The sequence below is a fragment of the Schizosaccharomyces octosporus genome (assembly GCF_000150505.1).
Source record: "Schizosaccharomyces octosporus yFS286 unplaced genomic scaffold supercont6.2, whole genome shotgun sequence".
Taxonomy (NCBI): Eukaryota; Fungi; Ascomycota; class Schizosaccharomycetes; order Schizosaccharomycetales; family Schizosaccharomycetaceae; genus Schizosaccharomyces; species Schizosaccharomyces octosporus.
The window spans coordinates 3,357,366-3,371,831 of NW_013185620.1; the positions used below are offsets into that span (position 1 = coordinate 3,357,366).

The 14,466-nt window shown below is 37.3% G+C and overlaps 7 protein-coding genes across 7 annotated transcripts; 5 read left to right on the forward strand and 2 right to left on the reverse strand.

The window, feature by feature from the left end:
- The first annotated feature begins 98 nt into the window (after positions 1–98).
- On the forward strand, positions 99–1,930 carry SOCG_00930 (triose phosphate transporter). The gene has a single exon (XM_013163350.1). The coding sequence runs from the start codon at positions 476–478 to the stop codon at positions 1,592–1,594; it is 1,119 nt and encodes a 372-aa protein (XP_013018804.1). The 5' UTR covers positions 99–475; the 3' UTR covers positions 1,595–1,930.
- Positions 1,868–2,591, forward strand: SOCG_05785 (uncharacterized protein). The gene has a single exon (XM_013164087.1). It carries the CDS (start codon positions 1,915–1,917, stop codon positions 2,197–2,199), a length of 285 nt encoding a protein of 94 aa, XP_013019541.1. The 5' UTR covers positions 1,868–1,914; the 3' UTR covers positions 2,200–2,591.
- On the forward strand, positions 2,529–6,219 carry SOCG_00931 (alpha,alpha-trehalose-phosphate synthase). Its single transcript, XM_013163351.1, has one exon. The coding sequence runs from the start codon at positions 3,269–3,271 to the stop codon at positions 5,972–5,974; it is 2,706 nt and encodes a 901-aa protein (XP_013018805.1). The 5' UTR covers positions 2,529–3,268; the 3' UTR covers positions 5,975–6,219.
- A 147-nt stretch (positions 6,220–6,366) lies between these two features.
- On the forward strand, positions 6,367–7,351 carry SOCG_00932 (20S proteasome component beta 6). Its single transcript, XM_013163352.1, has one exon. It carries the CDS (start codon positions 6,515–6,517, stop codon positions 7,187–7,189), a length of 675 nt encoding a protein of 224 aa, XP_013018806.1. The 5' UTR covers positions 6,367–6,514; the 3' UTR covers positions 7,190–7,351.
- A 311-nt stretch (positions 7,352–7,662) lies between these two features.
- Positions 7,663–8,598, forward strand: SOCG_00933 (uncharacterized protein). Its single transcript, XM_013163353.1, has 2 exons — positions 7,663–7,935; positions 8,005–8,598. The coding sequence occupies exons 1-2, from the start codon at positions 7,801–7,803 to the stop codon at positions 8,344–8,346; spliced, it is 477 nt and encodes a 158-aa protein (XP_013018807.1). The 5' UTR covers positions 7,663–7,800; the 3' UTR covers positions 8,347–8,598.
- On the reverse strand, positions 8,595–13,625 carry SOCG_00934 (proteasome component; the record flags this gene model as incomplete). Its single annotated transcript, XM_013163354.1, has 1 exon — positions 8,595–13,625. The coding sequence occupies one exon, from the start codon at positions 13,623–13,625 to the stop codon at positions 8,595–8,597; it is 5,031 nt and encodes a 1,676-aa protein (XP_013018808.1).
- Positions 13,626–13,813: 188 nt separating this feature from the next.
- SOCG_00935 (PPPDE peptidase family protein) lies at positions 13,814–14,434 on the reverse strand (the record flags this gene model as incomplete). The annotated part of the gene is made up of 1 exon (XM_013163355.1): positions 13,814–14,434. One exon carries the CDS (start codon positions 14,432–14,434, stop codon positions 13,814–13,816), a length of 621 nt encoding a protein of 206 aa, XP_013018809.1.
- Between the last annotated feature and the right edge of the window lie 32 nt (positions 14,435–14,466).

Genomic DNA, 14,466 nt, shown 5'->3' on the forward strand with positions numbered 1-14,466 from the left:
TTTCAAGTCAAAGATGCTTCAAACATGTAGTGCAGAGTGGGGGTGGCAGGTGAATTTTGTCTTGGGAAAAGAGAAAAAGAATATTACCTCGATAAGGTAATGTGGACGGGTAATAACCTTATATACTTCCTGGGAATCAGGTAATTTTTGGGATGCGCAGTAGTAATCTTGACATACCCATTCAACGTTCAAAGTTTTGAGAGGGCTGGTTCTTGGAAGTTTGACTCGTTTTCCCTTTTCTTTCCTATATAATTCTCGATTTCTTTTTTCCATCTCTTGGTTTGTTCGGATTTCTATTAAATTCCTTTTGATGGTTGAAAACGATTCGTAAACAGGTTTCCGTTTTCTTTTTATTTACCAATTAGCAGCAATTTGTTGTTTTTTTTTTTTTTTCAACGAATTTCCTTTCCTTGTACTATAATAAGCATCATTGATCATTATACTTGACTTTTTCACCCAGTCCTAATTCGAAACCATGTCTGCTCTTCCACATAAAGGTTCATATGACGCTCTTGGAGACCAAGATGTTGACGAAAAGAATGTCTTTTCCATCTCTACGGCTTCCCTGCCAGACACATCCTCTACTTCGACAATTCAAATCTCTTCCCCGAAAGAGGAAGACTTGAAAACCAATGATCTCGAGGCGCAGACTCCAACCTCAGCTTCTACTTCTTCTTTTCCATCCGTCCCTCAACCTTCCCGTATGAACATCTTCTTTGCCGTCGCATCCCAAATTCTTTTCGCCATTCTCGTCACCGTCTTGAATAAGCAAGCCCTTAATGTAATACGAGCTCCTTTATTAATGCTGTCCCTCCAAATGGCCTTTACGGCCGTCATGGTAAAGGCTTATTGGTGGGTTTCTTCCGGTTCCTCCCAAACGCTCCCTCTTTCTTCCGTGAAGCAATTGAAAAAGTTTATCTTCGTAAAAATTCTGGGTATCGTAAGTAAAACCTATTGTCTCTCGTTTGTGCCGGTCTCGTTTTACCAAATTTCTCGTGGATTACTTTTACCTTTTACGATTTTGCTTTCCTTTTTACTCCTTCATCAAAAAACGCATGCTTTCCCTCTTATTGGATGCTTTTTAGTAATGCTTGGGTTTGTTTTTGGCGTTCAGTTTGAGCAGCACGTTCCCGTCATAGGGATCGTCTTGGGAATTTGGAGTTCGTTCACTACGGCCATCGAATCGGTTGCTGTGAAGCATTATGTTCATGAATTTCCCACATTGGATTTGATTTACATTTTTGCAACTTATATGTCTGGCTTTTGTCTCTTTCTTTCCATTTCCTCTCTTGAACTATACAGCGTTGTTAGATCCGTGAATGGAGCGCAGATAGCCAAATTTTCCATGATCCTTCTTGCGTCTTCTTGTTCAAATTTTTACCTAAACATTGCAACCTTTACCCAGATCAAGGTCACTTCACCCGTTTCTTATATGATTTCTGTTGCTACGCGCGGCGTCCTCCAGACACTTTTCGCGGTCGCCTTTTTAGGTGAAACTCTTTACGTAAATCGCATTTATGGTGTCGTACTCATTCTTGGTGGTACAACTCTTTACACGCTGGCAAAGGAACACGAACGACGTGGAACAAAATAAATTCAAAATTATCTTTTTTATCTATTGACATGTGTGTTGATTTTCTTTTCTTTTTTTCTTTTGTTATTTTTTCCTTTTCCTTTTTTTATTTTTCTTTTTTTCTTTAATTTTTTTTCTTTTCTTTGTCTATGCTTCTTATCTTTCCTTATGATTTGCATTCGCATTTTATGATTTTATTTGACGAGTTCTTTTGTTTATTTGAATCTTTTCCTTTTTCTGTTTTATTTTATTTTTTTTTTAAATGATTTGTTTCTTTCTCCAACAAAATAAAATCTACATTTCTTCTTTCTCAAACTTTGAAAAAACATATAGGAACGCATATGTGTCAGGTAATTCAAATTGATCAGTTCGAACGTTCAACCCTTTTACTTCCCTTTTTCTTTTTTTCTTTCCATTTGAGAATCTCTTTTTTTATTGTTCTCTCCTCTTCTCTTCTTTTCTTTTTGCTCTGCTCTCCTTTACTCTTTCTTACTCTGTCTACCTACCTTGTGTTTTACATACACAATTTACATCAACAAAACATGCGTCAGACAGACCATGACATCCAACGCACTTTTCTCTTGTCTCTTTTCATCCGCTACTTTTCGCTATACGGTTTTTCATAATTCATGCAACTTCACTATTCAAATCGTCATGTTCTCATCAGTAGTAGTGGCTACAGACAAAATTTGAAAACCATGGGTTTGTTTACATCCAAGTGTTGTCAACAAAGCATATTGAGACACGACATTTTGTTTAACCACCAAATTCATTGGATTTTTTTATGGCAAACAAAAAAGAAACTTGTTTTCTTATCGAAGATGAATGAATCGTTCTTAAATCTTTGGTAGAAAAAGAACAGTCGTATTTCAATTTTACGTACCTATACAACCGGTGACGCCATGGACTTACCTTATATTGCCTGTGTATCCCACTATACTAATCTTACCATTTCCCAACATCTATTCGTCGTAGTTTCGAATTATTCTTGCGGGCAAATTTCTCATTTGTAAAAAGGTACTTTTACGATTATTTAATCCCCTTCTGGATTACCGTGCTCGTATTCGTTTCGCTTTCGACTGAATCATCGTTTTCTTTCCTTAGTATTTTTTTCGGCTTGTTTTGTTTTTCTTTTCTTTAAAATATAGAAATTGGACTTGCAAGCTCTGTTTAGAAACGATTACTAGTTGTTACGAATTGCTTATTATCGATTTCGTAAAGAAACGATTAGGATTACCCCTTCGAAGTGTGAGATTGAAGGTTGAAATTTGAAAATACTCTTTTTTTTTAATTAAGAAAAAAGTGTTTCGTCAAATTTCATGCAAAATTGATTGCTTTTCTTGCTGTCATTCGTCTTGTTTGAATTCTCAATTCGCCCTGATCCACTTTTTGGCTAATCCATTACGTGTATAAATTTTTTGTGTTCTCTTAAAAAGTTCAAAAAGGTTTATTGATTGCCTTTTTTATTTTATTTGTTTAATTTTTTTATTTACTTTTATTTTCTGTTGTTCGAAAAAAAAAAAAAAAACAAAAATTAAAGAAAAAATCATCTAGCTTGCCATTCGTCTAGCTACTGATTTTAAAAAAGGATTTCACGACTTATTTATTCCGTTTTTCGTTTGTTTTTCTCTTCTTTTCTTTGTCTTTGTTTTCTTACAAACCCAACCCTTCTACCAATCTCCGATTTTTTTCAATATGGGTAGAAATTTAGTCTGTTCGATCTTCCTTCCCTACACTATAAACTTTCATTTAGATGAACTTGAGAATAAAGGTCCCGAAAATCTTCCTGCTTCATACGAGGCTTCCAGAAACAGGAGAAATTCCGTTCTTATAGATAATGCACTCTCCCATCTTGCGATTTCACAAAAAGATAATTCCCCAGGTACTCCTGTGTTGACCCCTCAACCCGAAAATACCTCCGATTACTTTGGTACCGCCGCAGTTCGACGAGGTGGTAATACTGGATCCGGTACCGGTAGTGGTATAAAGACCCCAAAAACCTCAAACATTGGTACTAAGACACCATTACCTGCTTCTGGTCGTTCTTCCCCTGTTTATACCCAACCCCGGTCTCGTGCCGCTTCACCGCCCTCCTTCACCCAACCGGATGATCGATTCGGTGCCCCCGGTATAGGCGCAAAAAAAAATCTTATTAGGAAACGCCGTGACTCACTAATTAAGGATGTTGCATTGTTTGAGTCTGCACGTTGGACAGTAGAGCGTGGAATCAATGGTAACAATGGTCTATTCAGTGCCGTGGGCGCCGCTGTGCGTGATAAAAAGATTACCAACCAATTATGGGTTGGTCTCTTGGGTATGCCCACGGAAAGCCTTTCCAAAAAAACAAAGGACGCCATTTCTGCGGCCTTGTTAGTAAAACATCAATCTCTCGCTGTATATACATCCGATTCCGAATTTGAGGGCCATTATAACCACTACTGTCGAAAGATTTTATGGCCTTCTTTGCATTATCAACACAATGAAATTTTCTCTTTCTTCCACGAGGAGAACAATTGGGATGCTTATGTGAGCGTGAATCAAGCTTTCGCTGACAAAATTATTGAAACTTACCGTTCAGGAGATACTATTTGGGTCAACGATTATCATCTTCTTCTTGTACCTGGAATGGTAAGAAAAAAATTACCTAATGCAGCGATTGGTTTGTTCGTTCACGTTTCTTTTCCTTCTTCTGAAGTCTTCCGCTGCTTTGCTCGTAGAAATGAGCTGTTGCTTGGTATGCTCGGGGCCAATCTCATCGGTTTCCAAACAGAGGAATATAAGCGTCATTTCCTTCAATCTTGCTCACGCGTTTTGTATGCTGAAGCAACGTTTGGTCGTATCCTTCTAGAGGATCGCTATATTGACGTTTACTCCCATCCCGTTAGCGCCGATCCCGAGTCAGTCCAAGCCAATTTGGATAGTGAAGAAACAATCGAAACGATTGAAGTACTCAAAAAGAGATATGAGAACTTGAATGTTTTTGTAGGTTGTGATAAATTGGATCCTATCAGAGGTATACGAGAAAAGCTTTTGGCTTTTGAGCAATTTTTGTATGATAACCCTTCCTATCAAAAAAATACCATCTTACTACAAACTTCGGCGTTTACTGACGAAGCTCGACAGTATGGTGTAGAAGTTTCGGATATCGTGACCAGGATCAATTCAACCTTTGGTGATTTTTCTTTGGATCATCTTCCTGTCACTTTTCTCTCTAGAGATTTATCCTACGCTCAGTACCTGGCTGTATTATCTATAGCTGATGGTTTCATTGTCACTTCGTTGCGTGAAGGAATGAGTCTTACTTGTCATGAGTTTATTCTTACACAGCAAGAGAAAAAGTCTCCTTTAATTGTTAGCGAATTTATTGGATGCTCTGCATTTTTCCGTGAAGGTGCACTAATAGTAAACCCATGGAGTACTCTGGAAATGAGCCATGCAATGCGAAAGGCTCTAGAAATGGATGATGCAAGCAAAAAGAAACGCTACGATCTTTGCATCAATGTTATTCGTAACCACACTGCTTCCACATGGGCTGCCGAATTTGAAAATAGATTGAAAAAGTCATGGACATCTCAACAAAGACATGATCTTTCCCATATTCCGAAATTTACCCTAAACTTTGTTGGTAGTCGTTATGCTAGTGCGAAAAAGCGTCTTATGTTTTTAAACTTTGATGGACAAGCTGTCTCATGGGAAGGACGTCACGAGTTTATGGATTACCATTATGGATATATAATCAACATCTTAACACGGTTGGTGAATGACCCAAAAAATGTCATTTATATATGTAGCTGTTTAGACCGAGACGAACTAGATTCCCTGTTTGTAAATCTTCCTGGATTGGGGTTGATCGCCGAGAATGGATGTTATGTGAAGCCCCACACGGCAGGAGATGATAATTTACAAGGTTGGATTCGCCTGTTTAAGAAGGATGAAATGACTTGGCGCGATTCCATGCACGATATTATTGAGTATTACGCTGAAAGAAACCAGGGCTCCAGTTTGATTGACCATGGATATGCAATGGAATTTAATTATGTCAAAGCGGAAAACAAAGAGAATGGAATGAGAAATGCTCTTGAATTATGTAGTAGTGTTAATGAAACTGGAAATACTTGCAAGGCCATTCCTATGGAAGGACATGTTCTGATTGAACCGAAGAACATTTCAAAGGCAACAGCAGCTAATTATACCTTGAACAAAATACTACATAATCCTGAAGATTTGGACCTGGTTTTGGTAGCTGGAAACAACCGTACCGATGAAGGTACCTTTGTTTGGGCAAATAGATTACCAATCTTTTCGTTTACGGTCTCTATGAGATTGGAAAATACCGATGCACATTCTTATACTGATGGGGTTCCCAGTTTTTTCAATGTTTTAAACTCATTATGTGAGTAATGAGCAATAAGCAAAAGCCGTTATGAAGACCTTGATATTTCTGATTCCTGCGTTTGTTATGTTAGTATGATTTCTATAATGTCTATAGAGATACGTATGTTAAGTAAAAAAAATTGCTACGATGACTTGTCGATGACTTATGAATAGCTGTTTTAATAAACAATACATCGTATTCCTTTTATACACAAATATGTTACATTCTCTTAACGAAATGAATCCACAGTAGTAGTAACTCAAACAATCCAATCCTGTATGATTTCTTTTAAATTCTAAACAAATATGAAATATTACAACACTATAATACGAATTTTACTAACGGGTGATTCATTATGTGCATCACCCTTCCTAATGGTATATGGGATTCTCAGTATATGAAGTAGTATCATGTAGCTGTTGACTACCATACAACCTTTAACCAAGCAACTTTATTAATTAGTGAAGAAACGCTAGAGTAGGCGGTTCTTATTTGAAAAAGAGACACAAAAAAGTCATTTAACATTAGCTTTTACTGGAAACGGTTACATTACAAAGAAGAAAAATATGTCTGACGGGTTTGATCCATATGTGCAAAATGGTGGTACAACCATTGCTATTGCTGGTGAAGGATTCTCTTTGTTAGCAGGTGATACCAGAAATGTTAATGGTTATAACATTAATACCCGCTTTATGCCTCGTGTACACGAAGTTGGAGATGACTTAGTAGTTGGCGCATCTGGATTTGAGGCGGATGCTTTAGCCCTTGTCAAACGCATTCAACAGCGCATTGAACTTTATCACGACAATCATGACAGAAAGATGAACGCTCAATCCTGTGCACGAATGGTTCGTACTTTATTGTATGGCAAACGCTTTTTTCCTTATTATGTTTACACCCTTGTAGCCGGATTGGACAAAGAAAATCTTGGAGAAATCTATTCCTTTGATCCTGTTGGATCATACGAACGAGAATGGTGTCGTGCAGGAGGTTCTGCGGCGAATTTCATTACGCCGTTTTTGGACAACCAAGTAAATTTACATAATCAATATATTCCTGGTACAAATGGCGCTGAACCTAAACCTCACAGACTTTTAACATTAGAGCAAGCCATGAAGCTAGTCCACGATGCGTTTACTAGTGCCGGTGAGAGACACATTGAGGTCGGCGACTCTGTATTAGTTAAGATTATCACAAAAGACGGTGTGGAAACTAGAATTCTTCCTCTTAAAAGAGATTAAAACATTATTTTATTGTTTAGCCTTCACTTTTTCTGTGTGAGGATTATGAAGCCTGGTCATGTTTTCACTTTGGTTACTTACTATTACCTTTCATAGAGATTTCTCCCTTATGAGCAGTTTTGCTACATGTCTATGTATGAATTTATTCTATCATTTCTTTTATCTTTTCGTGTATCATGTAATGTAATGGTGTTTCCGTTTAAAATGCTAATTTTCATCTGCAATCCTAATTTACATTACATGATAGTAAACCGGTGTCAAGGGCCGGATGTGTAGAGAAAAGCTCCTCAATACAGCACGATCAAGTGCATTGTAAAACTGCTTTTATTATTAGTCATTTATCCAAAACAACAAAACAAAATTAAACAATTTAACTAGTAGTAATTTTGTATCTAGCAAAAGCATTCTTTCATTTTGCTTAATATGATATTTATTTAAGATTAATATAGTATAAATATATTATATTACCAAAACTTTGTCTTTGAAGCTGAACGTAAACTTCTTTATAACGTCTATTCCATATTGCTTAGAACAACTTGTCAAAGTGTTTCATTGAGCATATATTTTTTTTTTCTTGCATTTACGAGATTCCTCTACAACTGACTTGAAAGATGCTCTTTCGTTTCGGCACAGTTGCCCTATTCTACAGTTCTTTGCTGGCATACTTGGGGGTTGCAATACTATGGAAACCTGAATTCGTAATTGAAAGTGGTCTTTCAGCATTAATTGGAGCTTCGATGGATCTGGTATGCTAACTGCTGTTCTCATCAGTATATACGCTCTTATTTTTCGATTGCTAACAACTACATTCATAGAAGCCTTTAGTGAGCGATGCAAACAACCAACCAGCTTTATCATTTATAGGTATTCTTTTTCTCGTGCTTTCATTAATGCACACCGTAGCTCATTTACAACATAATGTATTGTACTTCAGTGCTATGATCCCTTTCCGTGCTATATTTGACTTTATTTTCACAGGATTCATTTACTTAAAGAAGGATCACGTTCTCAGTAATAATGTTACCTTTACCTTTGCTTTCTGCGATCTTATGTGGCAGTTCTGGCTCTACGCTTCGTTGAATGAAGACAAGGCCAAGTTTGCCAAGAAAATGAAAAAGGAAGCTGAGGCTGAGAAAAATAAACAGTTAACTGAATAAATGTTTTGCTGTTGGTCTTTCCAAAATACCTGCTATAATCCAGAACCTATCTTATAAGTATCGAGAAGAGGAGATTACAACTATTGTTAAAGCCGGTGATGCATTCGTTAAAAGACAGAATCTACGATAAAATAATTGACATTTATACCAATGATATAAGATAATTATTAAAATAGAATCTAGGGTGCTCTATAAGAGACGGTAGGCATCAATCAAAATACGTTAGAGTAGTAAAACAGATCTAAGGATTACAGTTTCAGAAGTTTTAGATTATCAACGCCTAAAACGTTTTCAGCAAAATCTTTAGCTTTCGGTGATGGGTTTCCTTCGCAGCAACGAGCCAGCACGTTTAAAAATTTGACATCCAAAGGATCCTGCAAAAGACACTTCATTTTCTGAGCTTGTTTAAGTATTTCCAACTTAACCTTCCAATGAAGATAATTCTGATCCAACGTTTTTGCCAAGCTTTCGACAAGACGACCATCATTTCCGTTTCTACAGGAGCTAGCCATAACATACACAACGTTCATTTGCAACTGAATCCTGTCTTCTATCGAAAATTCAGAGTCTTCTTCATGAAACCATGATTCATCGAGAAACAATTGAAATTCATCCATACAGAAGTCATAGAATTGTACACCTCTATAAGAAGGATCGCTCAAGAAGTCACCTAAGATTCGGGTTCCTTTCAACTTATAGAAAGTATTTCTTCTTCGTAGTTCTCGTTGTAATATCTCTAAAACTTCATCCAGCTTGGTCGCGTTTATGTATCCGGGGCACTTTATAGCTAACTGAACTAAGCTTTCTAGTAAATATTCTTTCCCTGGCCAGCTCCGTTCTTTCATTTTAGTTACTAGGAGTGTATAAACTTCTTCAGAATCGTTAAGACGGCTGCTGTGAACAAAACTTAACAAAGTTGCAGCAGCTGGTCGCCTCAAGTCCCATTGTGTTGCTTCCAGATTTGATTTAATAATTTCAAGAATCTCATCTTTATAAAGATTAACGGAACTTCCACCCGACGATGTGTCATTCCAAAGCTTCTCCAAAATTGATGATACCTGGGCAAACGACGAGTGCTTACCGAAAAAAATAAAAGGAAAAAGTGTTGAGCCAATGTTATGCAGCAAATCTGGAGCGAACCTTGTAAGCGCTCGGACAAAGTTTGCACATACGGTTTGGGTAAACTCGTCTCCTTCATAAAACTTGTTTAATACTTCCCGACATACTTCATCAGCAAGATTCAAAGGAGTTACTCGTAAAGTGTAACCCAATGCTGAAGTAAACGAGGTATTAACAGCACCATTTTTGCTAAATAAAGACGATACTAACGCTTGGTTGAACTTGGCAGCATAAGGGGCAACAAAGTCTTGGCGTCTTATTACTAGCAACATGCAAATTTGGGCACTACCTATTTTCGTTGGCACGCCAGTAGTACGAGTTATCATTCTTTGCAATATAGGAACCAAATCCTTCATCGACTCTTCATTTAGAATTGAAAGACACTTTTCAATATTTGACATCATCGAAGAACTTTGCACTGCTGAGACCCGAGCGGAATCTAAGTCCTCGGCTTTTACCTTATAAGTAGAGGCATGGAATTCTAAAAAGGATGCTGCGTTCGACTCATATTTGGTCAAATAATCCAGCATTATCTCAATAATTGAAGGAACAAACGGAGTTAGTGCAGGGTTTGTGAACTTCACCAATTCAGTTATGGTGGAATATGAAAATGACTGAATATCTTTTGCATCTTCATGGCAACATTTTAATAGAAAAGGAACGGCTATGGACATTATTTTACGACTTCTACTTAATCCAGTATCAGTCGTATTGAGGGAAGTATTTTCAATCGTTTGGATGACAGCTCTTGCCAATAGTTTACACAACGTGAACGAAGCCGTTCTAACGCTTTCTTTGATATCATCTAAAGTCCTATAGGACATTCTCCATATTTCTTGTAGTTGGTCGATATATTCCAAAACGGGCACGTTACTCAATAAATCAACAAGCGAGTTAACGCCAGACTCACGAACCCTCCAAGAATAATCACTCATACTGTTTAAAGAAGACGAAATGAGATTCTGACGATGTGATTTTAGATCAAGATCAGAAGGTACTAAAGAATTCCAAATTTCTGTCATTGTTCTAGCAACAGATACATTTGGATCGTGTCGGTATAAATAGAGTTTTGTAAGTAAACTAGATCCTGTTTGTGATTTAACTGCAAAGAGCTTTCGCTTTTCGTCATTGCTAATATTCATATAGCCAAGTCCACTTGCCAATCCCTTGCGACTCTGCCAAACAGAATTCGTGTTTGCAATACTAAGAAAAGAGTAAACCAAATCTGGATTTCCACTTTCAGAAGCCAACGAACATATATCTTTGTAAGTGGTTATGGAGCCTTGATTGGTGGTAAATAAGGCAGTATCGGCATCCAGAGGAGCCTTGGTAGTCGGATCTACTCTGTCAGCAGTAATGGTGCTGATCAGATTAGTCGTAAAGCTTTTCTTTTTTTCATCGTCTAGGAGGTCGTACGCTGCTTTCAAACCTTTTGAAGCCGTATCTTGGATAAAGTCATCCAGGTCAACCAAAAAAGTTAAGAAAGTATGATATATGTCGTTAAAACGCTCAAAGGTGTATGCCTGACATTTACAAAACTTAACTATGTAATATAACCACAGAGAGGAGGCCTTACGAAGTAGCGGTCTTGAAGATTTAGACCATTCCCCAACAATTTTTGAAAGAACCATTGCATACAAGGGAGACAAGGTATTTACATTTTCAGTACCTTCTTGAAAAGGTAATTTCGTTTTTGTAAATGTGCAACACATACCGCCTGCAAAATTAGCCATCGATTCTGCACTTGCGAACAGTATATCAGGGGAATCATCATGATAAGTCAGATATATAGTATTAAGAATCATTTCGATTAAGTCATGGTCGAAAGGTTCGTTCAAAGAAATTGGGACATGTGATAAAGTAATCATAGCCTGAATGCGGAGAGTCGTATCTTTTTCAGATTTTGCGACATTCACTATAGTCTCAATAACATCTTTTAAATGAAGATATTGTTTGGTTAAATCTTCAATGCGAATGTTCAAAAATATAAATTGGTAGACAGATAGTGCGGCCCGCTTTTCACCAGATCCGTCAGACTGAAGATAGGCATAAAGAATGCTAAAGAATTCTCCCAGTATAGAAGCGTACTCTGAACTTAAAATTCTGTTGCCATTCCTAAACACCGAAAATGAAACTGTATAACCAATGATAAAAAGAGCGGTTATATTTTTTGAAAAGCTATCATTTCGAGTATTCGATATCTTAATTACCCGTAATAATGTTTCAAGCTGTTGGAAAACAAGATTGTATCCCTTCGTACTTAAAAGCAGTCCTGAACTTCGAGACATTGTATCTCTTAACTGGGCAGGAGCAACCAATGTTTGCTTCATAAGAGCGTCTTCTGAGAACTCCATCAGGATATCCGGTGATGTAAAAAATAGAAGCTGATTAAATACATGAACAGCCTCCTGAGAATGCAGTAAGACGCCTTCAAAGACAAAACGCAAAAAGGGTTGCAAGTACTTCACAGTCGAAAGTAGCTGAGCAAAATCTTTTCTTAAACTAAGATCAGATCTCAACAATGTATCAAACAACTCATTGTCATCACATATATTGAGATCTTTGGTTATTTGATAAGCCATGCATCTTTTGATGAAACCAAGCATCGATGAGCAAACTTCTACGCTAAAACTTTTCCATAATGCTTCTGGATTGTATTCGGCGATAAGATGTAAAATAGCATCGTCTGTATTAGGATATACAGTAGACGATGTTGAGGGATCCTTTACTATGGCGTAGTCTAAGTAAACGTTATTATGAAGGAGCCACCTAGATAAGAAAAGGCCCTTTTTTGCTTCCTCGGATAGCAACGAAGGAAAAACAGAAGGATCTTGAGTTTTTAGACATAAAAACCTCGAAGGAAGAAATTCAAACGGAAACGCGACTAAAAGATAGCGAAGAGAAGAAGATGCGGCAGGTGAGTTCGGTGTCGTAATCAAGTACTTTTCAATTATAGGCAATAGCTCGTAAGGTGAATGAAAGTTTTTGAAAAAAGGAAGGATTATTGATAACGATTCATCTATAGCTACACGTACATCAGGGGATTCGACCTGCAACGCAGACAGTAAAGTGGAAAGTAGTGAAGTAGAAACTAAGTCAGAATTTGACTTGGCTAATAATCCAATAGAAGTATATAAAAATCCTCGTAAAAGTTCATTACTAATCGTCGAATTCGAAAGAATATTAAAAATGTCGTCCAGAATGCCAGCTGCTCTTGGTCTTAGAACACTTGGATCTGCATTGGCTGATATCCACCGAGTGAATTGAATTAATTTGGACTGCAAAGTTGGTGGAGCTTCAAGGATAAGTTTGATGCAATTCATCGATTTTGGATTTGTGCAGGCAATATTGCTCCGTAAAAGATATTGCAAGGCTTTATTCCTCAATGTAACGGGGATAGAAAACTTCAAACTTAAGTATTCCACGTAAAAATCATCTAAAACAATGTCCAACAGTATTTCTACGTGATTTTTATTTTCGATATCCGGAGATCCATTTGTATTGCGTACCAAATCATCAGCCAGCTGAGCAACTTCTTTGTGTGTATCGGAAGAAGCGAAGAAATAGGCAAGCCAATTCCACGTTTTTGGCCATTCGCTTTTTTCTAACCAGTTCAAAACTCCTTTCCGGTACTCTACTGTTTTTGGACTATGTTGTAATTCAGTAAACAGGGTCTGAGAGGACTGGATTAGAAAAAAACAAGACATGATAAAGCAAACTTCTTCAGTACATGTTATCGACGGAACGGGGCGTATCATATTTAAAAGGCGAATCGTTAAGTTTAATAGAACAATTGGATGATTATTTACATGACTAAGGCATACTTGCAATAAGTCAACGTCAGGAGAAGGAGGCAATCTGGCTTTTCCTATACTGATAAAAGCTACGAGAAATCGTTTTCGAAGAGCTTGATTTGCTTCAATGTACTGCTTAACAAGAGCAAGCATAGGTAATCGTATATTCGTTTCACTTGTAATTCGTGTCATAACATGATTCGCAATTGTTATAGTTTTATTTCTGACGGGTTCATAAGGTGAATCAAGCTTTAAAAGAATGGGTGCCAGGTATACAGAAATTAACGATTCGAATGATTCTGAGCTTTTGGCTAGTGCGAGCTTGAATTCAGCCCCATTTAAAAGTCGTAATTCAGAGTCAGCCATTATTGTTATTGTAGAAAGCGATTTGTGTTTCTCTATGCTTCTAGCAATGACTAACCCGTAGATTAGCAAGGAATGTTTGGAAAAATTAATAAAGGGAACAAAAAGTTAATTAATCAAAGTTAGAATGGTAATAGGGTTGTTAAAACCGAATTTGCAATGGTATACAAGTTTGGGCAAAACAGAAGTGGTTAATACTTCTGTGACTCTGAGACCAAGTTATCTGTGTTGACAGTCGGAGGTGAAACAACAACTTTAGGAATTTTAGGAAATGATAGTTGCTGTAGTTTAGCGGAAGGAGCTACTAAAATCTCTTCGTCAGAATCTGATGAGTTGGTTCTCTCTAAGCCGTTCTGAGTTGGAGTTTTCGAAAAATCTAACTGCAAAACCGCATTCGTAATTGAAGGGAAAGTGAGGCCAACTTTCGAGAGTCGGTTTAAAAATGGAGGAATACTTGTATTAGTTAGAGCCTTTGCAATAGCGTCGGTAAAATGGTTGCAATTTTGTGACAGCAATGAATAGGAGGTACCTGTAAATTCTTTGCTTAAGCGCGTAATTATTTCGTCTATCTCAGACTTTGAAAGTGTGCAAGGTGGTAAAGGAATAGAACAACGCCATCGGCAGCCTTCCAAAGGAGGTTTAGGCAAAGTTATAAAAACCCCAGTAGCATTTGGAATTGCATGAGCACCATAAGCATACTCTCTTCCTCCTAAAACAAACCCAGTATGATAGATACCAAGTCCCAATGTCCAAGCTATCCTACTAAGAGGAAAACTCTGCATTAAATCGTACACATTGATATAAGCTTCCATTGAGAACTACTTGGCGAAAGACAGGAAAAAGC